The sequence below is a fragment of the Perognathus longimembris genome, chromosome 7 (genome assembly GCF_023159225.1).
Source record: "Perognathus longimembris pacificus isolate PPM17 chromosome 7, ASM2315922v1, whole genome shotgun sequence".
NCBI classification, from domain to species: Eukaryota; Metazoa; Chordata; class Mammalia; order Rodentia; family Heteromyidae; genus Perognathus; species Perognathus longimembris.
The window spans coordinates 34,786,191-34,800,444 of NC_063167.1; the positions used below are offsets into that span (position 1 = coordinate 34,786,191).

General features: G+C 37.2%; 1 protein-coding gene across 7 annotated transcripts in view; it reads right to left on the bottom strand.

Annotated features, from left to right (window-relative positions):
- Tut4 (terminal uridylyl transferase 4) overlaps positions 1-14,254 on the bottom strand; it is a 95,739-nt gene that overhangs the window by 25,611 nt on the left and 55,874 nt on the right. For all 7 annotated transcript variants that reach the window (XM_048351314.1, XM_048351313.1, XM_048351316.1 and 4 more), the window contains exons 15-18: positions 5,769-5,855; positions 3,120-3,223; positions 602-659; positions 414-517 (exon numbers count right to left, since the gene is read on the bottom strand). In XM_048351314.1, coding sequence (XP_048207271.1) covers positions 414-517; positions 602-659; positions 3,120-3,223; positions 5,769-5,855 — 353 coding nt within the window. The remainder of the gene's footprint in view (positions 1-413; positions 518-601; positions 660-3,119; positions 3,224-5,768; positions 5,856-14,254) is intronic.

Here is a 14,254-nt window from a genome sequence, read left to right on the forward strand (position 1 = left end):
CTTGAGCCACAGCGCCACTTCTGGCCATTTTCTGTATATGTGGTGCTGAGGAATCGAACCCAGGGCCTCATGTATACAAGGCAAGCACTCTTGCCACTAGGCCATATTCCCAGCCCCTTGAAGTATAACTTGTAAGGTTTATTAAAGTAGGCAGCCGACAAAGGAGAACACCATATGGTATTCAGGAAGGAGCAGGAGGTATGGCCAGATGGATTGGATGTGACCTCGGAGAAGGGGGAGGTAACTGCCTCCAGGTGTGCCAGTTACCTAGGCAATGCAGGTACTGGGCGCAGACTTAAAACAGGCAATGAACATCTGCATGGAGCCCTCCTGGGTGTGGACCTTACATAATTCATCATCTATAAACTTTTTAAATGAAAAGTACAATTATGCCTGGCCTATAAAAAACTTACCAATGTATTATATAAACTGATATCACCTTCTAGCCCACTTCGTCTGTGTTCAAATTTTACTATAGGCACTTTGGCAGTAGTTATAGGCAAAATGTTCCTTAAACCTGATTTAAAAAAAAAAAAAGTTAAATAATTTTCATAATGCTAAAGAGAATTTTTTGTTTTAAAGATAGATTGAAAATTTATACCTGGATGTCTCTTAAGAATTTTCGCCAAATTTTCTATTATTTCCTTACAATTTAATTTCTAAAAAACAAAAAAATAAATAAAACAATTTTTCACTCAATTTGGCCTTGTGCAAATTCTACTTTAATCTAAGCATTTAATGCTATTTTTTAAATTTCCAGTCATAACATCCTATATCACCTTGCTCTTTGAAGTATGTGGTTCATAAATACATAGCCTCAGTATTATTGGGAACTGGTAGAAATGTAGAATCTCAGACCTTTATCAAACCTAATCATAGGCATTTAAAAAAGGATCACACAGTAATTCACATGTAGATTTATGTTTGAGAAACAAAGGTAAGTATAAGATCTGATGGATGCAAAACAGTATCTTGATTAAGAGCCCAGGCTCTGACTTAGCTATTAGCTGGATAGCCTATCCTTAACTCTCCCATTCAGAGCACATATCTACTCTACAAAATCCAAATAATCACAAATTCTTGCCCTACAAAGTTGCTGGAAGGATTATATGAGACATAATATAAAGCATTCAGCAGCAAGCCTGGCATAAAATGAGAACTTAAAATCTGCCTATTATTCATTATTATGTTGGTGAGGCAAAGAAAGATAATCCTATTATTACCAGTACCTATTTCCTCAAGGAAATTCTTACCTCTGCAAACTGAGATGCAATTAAAAAAGAACAAAAACAACAACAACCAGAAACAATAATCATCAAAAGACAAGGAACACAGAAGAGGATGACATTATAAGTCGACTGTGTTAAGCTGAAGGCTATCAAGAGCAATCCCAACAGTTATAAGATTACTTTTTGTATCCCCAACATAGTCATTATAGCGTAACCTGGGGATTTCAAAGGAATCATGAGTTAAATGACACACAGAACAAAATGAATGAAAATGGTGATATTCTTTTTATCATGCAAAATATACAATTTAATACAAATTTTTAAGTTTCAATAGGTCCATCTAAAATATATTTTATTCTTTTTCACTGTTTCAAGTTCCTAATGTGAACAGCAGACTACATATATATTATATACACTCTTAGTGATTACAAGTCTGATTACTAAATTTTACATAGAAGGTATCTAAAAGTCTGTTCCCTGGGTAAAATCATTTCTTTTTCTCTCAATTCTTGCTCTTCAAAATGGAGAAGGGCAGCCTCTTCTACATAAGTGGCAATAACAAGTTAGTTAAGAGAACAAACAAGTGAGAACTCATCACTGCCATCTTTACTCCAGGTATAACTAGTACAAAATCACCTGTGAAGGTATTTCAGAAATGCACAGGTACACCATTCTGCTGAATTCTTTTATAACATAACAAAGGCTATGCTGACACCACTATAGATGCCAGAAGCTTGGCCTCACCCCAATCTTGCAATCAATCTGATTTTGAAACATAAATATCAAGAGCTATACTGGGTAAAGAGCACCTGCAAGGATCCCCTCCTTTTCTAATTACTGCTGTAAAGGACTGGGACACTTCTTCCCTGATTAGTCCTTTTCTTCTCAAAAGGTTAGATAATCTCATTCCCACTATTGAGTCCTGGAAGATAGAGAAGGAAAAGCATACCCACTTCACTGCCAAGACTGCACTGGGGGAAGGTCTGCTCCTGGCATCTCAATGTGGAACTCAGAAAGCTTTAAATTTCACAAAGTAGTGGTTAGGTTCTACAGTACTATTAGTACTATATTTCAGCTACATTATGGGTTAAAAAATTACAAGAAGGCAGTGAGATACAGTGCAAAGAGCATGAACTCTGGAGTCAGACAGACCTGGGTACGAATCCCGGCTCCAACACTTACTAGCTGTGTGAACTTGGGCAAGTCACTTTATCTCTCAAAGCCTGTTTCCTCATCTGTAAAATGGGGGAAATAATACCTACCTCAAGGGTGGGTGCAAGAATAAAATGAGATAATGTATGCATAAGTGTATGTTGGGGACTCAATAAATGTTAGTTCCCATTCCCGCCCAAAATGAGTTCCTAAAACTCATTTATTTATAATATTCTTTCTATGGAAAAAAGGCAACTGCCCCGAAATTATAATTAAGTTTCAGAATGACCCATTTATAAATTAGATGACCACTATTAGATATTTCCTATCTATAGTGATACAAAGACAGCTCCTAATGAAAGAGATAGTAAAGATAGAATAAGCAAAATTAACATTTACTACTGAACGGAAGCACCAGCTCCTCACTGCCCTAAGGAAAAAAGTCTAACTTTATGGTCTAGTAACCATAAATTCAAATTAAAACAATTTCCAAAATTCATTACAACACACAAATCTTTGCTTTTATATTATAAAATGGTGAGCAAATATTTACTAAACAATCTCAATACTTTTAAAATACATGTTTTTATATTTCAAACATTGATGTGGCTAATATATCTATATGTAATATATAAAAATAATACCATATGTTTTATCAATATTATACACAAAAATAAAATTAGATTCATCATTAGAAGAGAATAAACTTCCATATCCATTACAAACCAAAACTCTTACCTCTGCATTTTCATGGCCTTCCAAGGTCATACAAATATCAAGATCACTATCACGAAACCCGAATCCATTCTTAGAAGAGCCAAATAAGCACAGTCTTGCCTTTTCTAAGAAAAAGGAAACACAAGTCATAATTAACATGGAAGGAGTCTTCTAATATCCTCTAGGGTCTTATTAACAAGGTGATTGTATCCACCTCAAAGCCTTAAATTATCTACCACTGCAAAATTCCCAAACATCCATCTCAAGCCCAGATGCTTACTCAAGTTCCCACATTCATGTACTCAACTACTTTTTCCACTTTTCCAGCTATCATTTATTCAACATGCCCTTCACCCTAAATCTACCATCATTTCTAAAATTGCTATTCTCAGCAAATAACATTTTTTTTTGTTGCCCACGTCAGAAATATATGTGAGGTCTTTAACATCTATCAATCTTCACTTCTAAACAGAGACCTTTAGCCTTTTCCTACTTAACTACAGATCCATCTACCTTTGTTCATTAACATAAATACCAATATTTAAGGACGATACTTGAAAATTTACATCTTGAAAATAAACTAGTTCCTCAAAGGTACAATGCAAATAATTTTATAACTACCACCTAACTATACAGTATTAAATTATTAATTTTCCTCCAAAAGTGCATAAGAGACATAAATCTCTATCTATAGATTCCTTCACATTCACAGTTCAATAGTAGCTACTTCTCCAAACAAGCTGCAATAGAAGTGGGTTTTTCTTTCCTTTATTTTAACTTTATTTGACTACACATTTAGTTGGTTTTTGTTTTGTTGTTTTTTTGCCAGTCCTTGGGCTTGGACTCAGGACCTGAGCACTGTCCCTGGCTTCTTTTTGCTCAAGGCTAGCACTCTGCCACTTGAGCCACAGCGCCACTTCTGGCCATTTTCTGTATATATGGTGCTGGGGAATTGAACCCAGGGCCTCATGTATATAAGGCAAGCACTCTTGCCACTAGGCCATATCCCCAGCCCTTGACTACACATTTAGATAACAGGTTCTGTATTGTCAAAATGATCCCTCCATCTACTTCTGATGTTCTACTTCAAATTTCAAAGACAAATGAGAAGGACTAAAAGCAGCTATGATTATCAACAAAAAAGTATGATTTTAAAAAATAGGAACTTAGATCTAGCCAATACTTTATATACTAACAAAATAATATTAAAATATTCTTACAGTATATAATAGATTTTTAAAAGTAAAACATTCTGATCATGAATTAATTTTCTATGCTTTTCTAAAATATTTAGCCACAAAATTCTCGATTAAAGAATCAAGATTTCACCTTCATGGTGAAAACCTACTGGTCCTGCTCTTTTGTCATTTCCATTAAATACCAACTTCAACTATTGAAGCAAAAGCCTTAAGACCAACCTTGATCTCTTCCTTTCTATCATATTTCATATGATTAAACTCATCAGCAAATCTCACTAGTTTTAACTGCAAATATATCCTAATTCTCACCACTTCTCATCTCTTCAAAGCACTACTGTGGCTTACCTGGACTTGAAAAAAAGCCTCATAAATGATTGTTTCTATTGTTATGACTTTACCAGCTGTTCTTTCAAATCATGTCATCTAATGGCTGAAACTCTTCAAAACCTTCTCATTAGGCCCTCAAAATAAAACTCCTTCTACCAACATCCATATTTTAATGATATAATTCTTTCAATGAGACCTCATGTTTCTATTACACTCTACCCACATGATCTACACTTCAACCTCACTGTATTGTCTGACTCGTATTCAAATGCCAAACAAAATCTGTTCTTAGTGTCTACATTTGCTCCCTTTCTCTCGACAGTGTTCTCTCCTTGGAGATTTGTATACCTTCTCCCTTCACATTACTCAAGACCCTAGTTATCAAAGAAACTTAACTGAAAATCACATCTCTTACACATTAATAGCTATTATTTGCTGATATAACATATATTTATTTATTCCTTATATGACTACCTCCTCTCTGAAATATACAATTCATTAAACAAGTTTGACCTCTTTTGTTAGCAATGTATTCCCATAACAAAAGCAGTATCTAATAACATTCAATAAATAGTTTTTTGTGTGTGTGCCAGTCCTGGGGCTTGACCTCAGGGCCTGAGCATTGTCCCTGAATTATTTTGCTCAAGGCTAGAGCTCTACCATGTAAGCCTCAGCTCTACTTCCAATATTTTGGTGGTTAATTTTTTTGTAGTTAATTGGCGGTAAGAGTCTCATGGACTTTCCTGCTATGGCTTGAACCTTGATCCACAGATCGCAGCCTCCTGAGCAGCTAGGATTACAGGCATGAGCCACTGGGTACCCAGCAACTTTTTTTGTTTTGGTACCAGTAGCAGAGCCTGAAATGGGGCTTGGACGCTGCCCCTAAGCTTTTTTGTTCAAGGCTAGCACTCCATCACTTGAGCAACAGCTCCACTTTGCACTTTTTGGTAGTTACCTGGAGATAAAAGTTTCATGGACTTTATTGCTTGAGCTGGCTTCGAACTGTGATCTTTAGATCTCAGTCTTCTAAATAGGTAGAATTACAGGCATAAGCTACTATGTCTAGCTCTCAGTTATTACTTTTAAATAAAATGCAAGACCATGTACAATAACAAAAATAATCCATTTTTAACCTATGACATACCGTCATATTCTCTTTGAATAAATTTTTCCAAACCAATTAAAATTTGTTCCCTGTTGTGTTGTTCAGAAAACGGTGGTGATAATTCATCTAGGTTTAAAAAAGAAAAAAAGAAAAATAAGGAAATAGAATCTGAAAATATCTCAAGATTTTACCCTAAAACTTTACTTACAACTGATTACTTTTCCTTAAAATTGTAAATGTTACTGGCAAAAGGGGCAAGTAAACAGTGAAAAGTTCATTTTTGAAAATCTATGTACACTTTATATCATCATTTTCTTATATCCACAAATATATTTACTTTTCAAATGAATCCAATTTTCTTCAGATGTTCCTGTTTCCCCTACCCATGCTTTCTTTTTCCTCCTCATTCACACTGGTTCCCTAAGCACCTGGCCCATTGAAGTTTAACTATTTCCATTAAAATACCTGGTTAAGATTCACATATTCCTTAACCACAGCCTTCAGGTCCTCTTCCTTATTTCTCCAAACTGCTTTCTATATCTTGATTTTAGACCATCCTTTCATGTATTTCATTTATATTCTTCTTATTTTTTCCAATAGAATCATACATCCCCTTAAAAATAAGGTATTTCCCCCGCCCCATCTCCTCTTCCAAAGCCACCCCTAAAAGTTAAGTTATGGAAACAATGCAGTCATTTGTTAAGAATTTGCTGCAATGAGCTATAGTGGTTGCTTTGTTTTCTGGAGGGGTACTGAGGATCAAATCCAGGGCCTTACAGATGGTAGGTAAGTACACTACAAATAATCTGTTCCTTCATCCCTAATATTTGCCTTTCTAAAAACAAATTTAGGGCTGGGGATATGGCCTAGTGGCAAGAATGCTCGCCTCATATACAGGAGGTCCTAGGTTCTATTCCCCAGCACCACATATACAGAAAATGGCCAGAAGTGGCGCTGTGGCTCAAGTGGCAGAGTGCTAGCCTTGAGCAAGAAGAAGCCAGGGACAGTGCTCAGGCCCTGAGTCCAAAGCTCAGGACTGGCCAAAAAAATAAATAAATAATAATAATAAAAAAATAAATAAAAACAAATTTAGTGTCAATGAGTAGTGATTACTAGGGGAGAGGGGATCTGAAATTATATGATATTCTAATGTTAGCTACAATGACATAATACATGATTTGATTTATGTGTCTCCAATAGGTCCATATGTTAAAGGTTTGAGCTCCAGTCAGTGCTGCGACTGGGGGATAATGGAACCAGTCACTAAGGGTATGTTCTTGTAGGGGATACTGGCATGCTACCCCCCTTTCCTCTTTTCTTTTGCATAGCAGCCTTGAGGGGAATAGTTTTGCTATGTATGGCACATGCTTCTGCCATGATGTGTTTTTGCCACAGGCCCAAAGTGATAGAGCCAGTTGATCCTAGAGTGAAGCCTTTAAACTATGAGACTGAAACCTGTCATCCTTTCCTTTCATATGGATTTTTCTCTTGGATATTTATTATAGTAATAGAAAACAAAATAATGCACTGTTAAAGTCCACAGAACACTGCAGCACAGAGTGAGTCTTGTGCATGTAAATTTTACAGTGATGTTGGCAGTCAGAGAACCTCAGTACAGAATACAGACTATAAATATAGGAAACAACCACACACAGCAATGGTATAAAGATGCTGACCTAAGTAACACTGAAAATTCATGTAACAATATGTTAAGTCTAAAGACAAAGTAAAAAACTAAATATAAAGTATAAAGCACTTTGCTCTAACTGACTGAACTGTTTCCCATAGCAACGTGTCAGATTACACTCTAAGGCTGCTATAAAAATATATGAAAGTAGAATAATTAAATAAGGGTAGTAGATGGTGGGAACTAGGTTTCTCTCACTTGGGTGGAAGTGTGCGGATAATAAGTCATTTAACAATGGTTCAAAGCTAGAGACATCAGTATAAAGTTATGTTTAGTTTAACATAAATAAGACATATATATTTTTAGATAAGTACACCTGCATGTTAGCATACAACATATATTCCTGCTCAATGAAAGTCTAGTTCTAAGCAATATTCCAGTACTGAACACCTTGTGTTCAGATCTTGGTTCCTAATACCACAATCCAATAAAAGTAGAGCATCTTGAAAAATGGCTAATTTTTGGACTAGGCAGAAAATACATATGATAGGCATGTAGTCGAAAAAATCCACATACTGATGACAGTTTATCAAAGACATGCAGGATCCAGCTAAAAGAGATCACAATGGCTGAAGCTATGAACAACTTTGACAGTAAAACTGAAGTATTTATTATTGGTTTACATTCCCAACATGTTAAATATCCGAGTCCATGACTGAGTAATTACAAGTCAATGTAATATATCCAAACTTAATAAACTTGCTATGAAAAATATAAAACTTGGGGCTGGGAATATGGCTGAGCGGTAGAGTGCTCACCTTGCATGTATGAAGCCCTGGGTTCAATTCCACTGGACCACATAAACAGAAAAGGCTGGAAGTGGTGCTGTGGCTCAAGAGATAGAGTACTAGCTTTGAGCAAAAAGAAGCCAGGGACAGTGCTCAGGCATAGGACCAGACAGATTAGCTGCAGAATTCTAACAGAAGATCAAGAAACAACACCAATATTCACTCCTCAAACTCTCTGATAAAATAGAAAGAGAAGGAATTCACAGAAGAAACTCATTCTATGAAGCAAGTGTTATGTTCATTCCCAAATGAAAGATGCAACAAAAGAAGAAAATTACAGACCAAACTTATGAACACTGATGCAAAAATTCTCAATAAAATACTTGCAAACTGAATTCAAGAACACATTAAAAAAATTATATGCCATGATCAAGTTGGTTTCATCCCAGGGGTATAAGAATGGTTTAACAAGTATGAATCAGGGCTGGGATGTAGCTCAGTGGCAAAGCACTTGCAACGTCCTGGGTTTGATCCCTGGTACCAAAAAAGAAAAGACAAAAAAACAAAACAAAACAAAAACAAGTATGAATCAGTAAGTGTAATGCATCACTGAAACAGGATCAAAAACAAAACTCACATGGTCATCTCAACTGATGCAGAAAAGGCCTTTTCTTTTATAATAGAAACTAGAAATGTAAGCAACATGCCTGAACTTAGTAAAAGCTATACATGAAAAATCGGTAGCCAATATCACACTAAATGGGAAAAAACTGAAACCATTTCCCCTGAAGTCAGAAACAAAACAAGGACGTCAACTCTATTCACCCTTATTCAATATGCTAATAGAATTCCTAGCCAGAGCAATTAAACAGGAAAAGGGATTCAACTAGGGAAAGACAAGTTAAATTATCCTTATTTGCTTATGATATGATCCTATACTTAAGAGATTCCCACATGCCACCCAAAGATTTCTAGAGCTGATAAAAACACCTTCAGAAAGGTAGAAGGATATAAAACTAAGACACAGAAAGAAACCAGGAAAAGAATTCCATTCAAAAAAACAGAATACCTATATATTAACCAAGGAAGTGAAAGACCTCTACAATGAAAACTACAAAGCCTTGAAGAAACTGAAGAGGGCATCACAAAGACAGAAAGACCAGATGCTCATGGACTGGCAGAATGAAAATGCCTATACTATAGTGCCTAAAGTTATGCACAATTTTAATGTAACACCCATCCCAATATCATTCCTCACTACATCAGAAAAATCAATGCAGCCAGGAACCAGTGGCTCACACTTGTAATCCTAACTACTCAGAAGGCTAAGATTTGCAGGTTGTAGTTAAAAGCTGAAAGGGGAAGGGACTAGGGAATGTGGCTTAATTGTAGAGTGCTTGCCTACCATGCATGAAGCCCGGGTTCGATTCTTCAGTACCACTTAAACAGAAGACGCTAGATGTGGCATTATGGCTCAAGTGGTAGAGTGCTATGCTAGCCTTGAGCAAAAGAAGCTCAGGGACAGTGTCCAAGCTCTGAGTTCAAGCTACAGGACTCACAAAAAAATAAAAATAAAAGGACAAGCTGGGGCAGGAAAGTCCATGACCAAAAAAGGGGGGCTGGGAATACAGCCTAGTGGCAAGAGTGCTTGCCTTGTATACATGAAGCCCTGGGTTCAATCCCTCAGCACCACATATATAGAAAAAAAGCCAGAAGTGGCCCTGTGTCTCAAGTGGCAGAGTGCTAGCCTTGAGTAAAAAGAAGCTCAGGGACAGTGCTCAGGCCCTGAGTCCAAGGCCCAGGACGGGGGTGGGGGAGACTAGGAGGCCAAAAAAAGAAAATGAAAGTGGTGCTTGGTTCAAAGTGGTAGAGCACTCCTTAAGTAAAAAAGCTCAGGGCCAGCATTCAGATCCTGAGTTCAAGCCTCATGACCGACAAAAGCAAAAGAAAAGCAGAGCTATGGCTCAAAGAGTGTGAGACTTGAGGGAAAAGGGCTCAGAGATAATGCCCAGGTCCAGAGTTCAAACCCATGACCAACCAGCCAACAAAAAAAAAAAAAAATCAAAGAAAAAGAAAAAGAAATCCAAAAATTTATATGGAAGCTTAAAAAGACCCTGAAGCAAAAATAACTCTAAATAAAAACAGCACTGCTGTTAAGTATCAAAACACAGGCTTCAAACTATACTACAGAGCCATAGTAACAAAAAACAGCATGGCACTGGCATAAAAACAGGCCCAAAGACAAATGGAACAATCATAAGACCCAGTATAAAACCACACAGCTATACCCAATTAATTTTTGACAAAGGATCCAAAAACATAGACAGTAGAAAAAGACAGTTTCTTCAACAAATTTTACTAGCAAAATTGGCCAAATTCTTTACAGGAGACCGATACTGGACCTCTACCTTTCACCATAAAAAAAAAAAATCAACTCCATATAGATCAAAGAACTACAAGAAAGACCTGAAACTTGAAATCTATGGTAGGAAAATGTATGGAAAGCCTTGAAACTTACAAAGAACAGATAAATTTTTTGGAATAGGACTTCAGTTGCAAGAATTGGCAAAGAGGACTAGATCAAATTAAAGGGTTTCTGCATAGCCAAAGAAACAATCAACATAATCAAGAGAAAACCCACAGAATGGTTATTGAACAGATAAAAGGATCTAGAATAGACCGTTTAAACAAAATCAAATAGTAAAAGATAACCAATTAATAAATGGCCAAATGAATTTAACAGACACTTCTCAGAAGAAGAAATACAAATGACTGATACATGAAGAGATATTCAACATCCTTAGCCACAAATAAAATGCAAATCAAAACCACACTAAAATTCCATCTTACCTCAGAATGGTATCCATCAAGAAAACAAACAACCAACAACAAATGTTCATAAGAAGGTAGGGGGAGGGCTGGGGATATAGCCTAGTGGCAAGAGTGCCTGCCTCGGATACACGAGGCCCTAGGTTCAATTCCCCAGCACCACATATACAGAAAACGGCCAGAAGTGGCGCTGTGGCTCAAGTGGCAGAGTGCCTTGAGCGGGAAGAAGCCAGGGACAGTGCTCAGGCCCTGAGTCCAAGGCCCAGGACTGGCCAAAAAAAAAAAAAAAAAAAAAAAAAAGAAGGTAGGGGGAACTGAACCTTCATACACTGTTGGTAGGAATGTAAATTAGTGCAATCGGTATGGATGTTCCTCAAATAACTAAAAACAGACAACCTCTATGACTCCACACTACCATTATTGAGTACACGTTCAAAGGGAAGCAAATTAATATACCAAATAGACAGCTGCATACCTATATTTATTGCATTCTGTTCAAAATTAGCCCAGGAGCCCAACAAAAGAATGAAAAAAGAAAATGTGGTATATACACACATATATATATACTATGGAATATTACACAGTCACAAAGAAAAGTGAAATCATGTCATTTCCAAGAAAATGGATGGAATTGAAGGACATCATATTGAAGGAGACAAAACAAACAAAAAAAGCAAAATCATCACGTCACTCATATGTGGCAAAGGTACATCTGAGACATACATGTTCAGGAATGTGAACATAACAGATTTATCTATATACATATGCATATATATGGATTAAAAAAAAAAAACACAAAAAACCGTGAGCAGGATGCTGGTGGCTCACGCCTGTAATCCTAGCTACTGAAGATAGTGCTTCAAAGCCAGCCCAGGCAGGAAAATCCATGAGACTCTTATTCCCAATAAACCTCTCAAAAACCAGAAGTGGAAGTGGTGCTGTGGCTCAAGTGGTAGAGCACTAGCCTTGTACTGAAGAGCTTAGGGACAGAGCCTAAGCCCAGGCCCAGAGGTTCAAGCCCTACGACCTACCAAAAACAAAACAAACACATGAGTTTAAGGAACTACTTAGGAAGAGAAGGGGAAGGGAAAACAGAAGAAAGTGAGTAATTTTAAGATACACTGCCATTATGTATGAAAACAATCAAAGAATCTCAATGGGGCTGGGGATATGGCCTAGTGGCAAGAGAGCTTGCCTCATATACATGAGGCCCTGGGTTCGATTCCCCAGCACCACATATATACAGAAAACGGCCAGAAGTGGTGCTGTGGCTCAAGTGGCAGAGTGCTAGCCTTGAGCAAAAGGAAGCCAGGGACAGTGCTCAGGCCCTGAGTCCAAGGCCCAGGACTGGCCGGAAAAAAAAAAAAAAAAGAATCTCAATGAGCCAGGCGTGGACAGCTCACACCTGTAACTCTTTCTATTCAGGAGATTGACAAATAAAGATTGCAATTAGAAGCCAGTCAGTCAGGGAAGTCCACCAGACACTTATCTCCAATTAGCCACCAAAAAAGAAGCAGCTGTGAAGCTGTGGCTCAAGTGGTAAAGCACTAGTCTTGAGCAAAAAAGCTCAGGGACAGTGCCCAGTCCTTGAGTTCAAAACTAGGACCTGCAAATACAAGGAAAAGGAAAAAGAGTTTCAATAAAAATTGTTGGTATACTGGGGTGGGGAAAAACAATCAGGTTCTTGGAAAAGTACTAGCCAGGAGGCTGGGCTAATAAAGGTGAAAGAACATGAATATGGTCGAGGTAGATTGTCAGCATGTATGAAAGTAGATAGGGGTTGTTTGAAACCTATTTTAGAAAGGAAAGAGTAGGGCAATAGAAAGTGATAGAACAAGAGGGGTTGATTGGAATACATTGTATACCAACTTGGAAATATCACAATAAAAACCCCCTTGTAAAATAATGTATGTTAATTTAAGACTAAGTCCCACAATTTACTCACTCCTAAAGGAACTACCAAAGAAAAAAGACATATGTCTATATCAAGACCCATAAGTGAATATAAAGTATTTATTTGTAACAGTCAAAATTTAGAAATAAGCCAATAAGGGCTGGGGATATGGCCTAGTGGCAAGAGTGCTTGTCTTGTATACATGAAGCCCTGGGTTCAATTCCCCCCAGCACCACATATACAGAAAATGGCCAGAAGTGGCGCTGTGGCCCAAGTGGCAGAGTGCTAACCTTGAGCAAAAAGAAGCCAGGGACAGTGCTCAGGCCCTGAGTCCAAGGCCCAGGACTGGCAAAAACAAAAACAAAAAACCCAAAAACTGCTCAAAAGTTGAGTAAATAAGATTGCATGGTATATGGCTATACCATATCCGTTCAATGGAATACTAGTTGGCAATACAAAGGAATTAACCACTAGCACAAAACAGAAGAAACAAAGTAGTTATACTGAGAACCTCCAAAAATAGAATATATTCTACTCTTACAGAACCCTAGAAAAGGGCTGGGAAAATGGCGTAGTAGTAGAGTGCTTGCATAGCATATATGAAGCCCTGGGTTTGATCCCTTAGTACCACGTAAACAGAAAAGGCTGGATGTGGCACTGTGGCTCCAGTGGTAGAGTGCTAGCCTTTAACAAAAGAAGCTCAGGGACAGTGCCCAGGGCCTTGAGTTCAAGCTCCAGTACTGGCGGCAAAAAAAAATAAAATCTATAGTGACAGAGCAGTTAAGTGGTTTTCTGGCAGGAGGCAGGATGGAAGATAGGAGGAAGGATGGCAATGGGGCACTAAATAACATCTGAAATTTTATTTCACCTGAGTACAGCAACTAGTTCATAAATATTTGCTAGGCAAAATAATCCAGGTATTGCATAATGTCTTTATATCTGTATCTCTATTGCCTTACTTATACCCTGGCCAAATTAAAGGTAACTATTCTCCCAAATTATTCATTCTTTGCATAATCTTTAGCTGAAAATTTACTGCAAGGTTCACCTCGCAATTCTTTTCATCTGCTTTAGTTAAATTGTGTTTGTGCTGCATTTACTACTACCATAACATAAAACATATTCTGTTTCCAATTATGGCAAGTTACACATGAGTATCTTTTCTTTTTCATTTTTTAACTTTAATTTTATTGTCAAGTTGATGTATAGTGATGTTACATTTGCATTAGTATCTTTTATAACCAGCTAGAGAAGCTTTTCCAAAGGCACTACAATGACAGAAATGTTCTCAGTAGACTCCAATGCAGTAGCCACTAACATGTTGTCACCAACTTAAGATATGTCTAGTATATGAGGACCATAATCTTTTAATTTTACGTAAAGTATT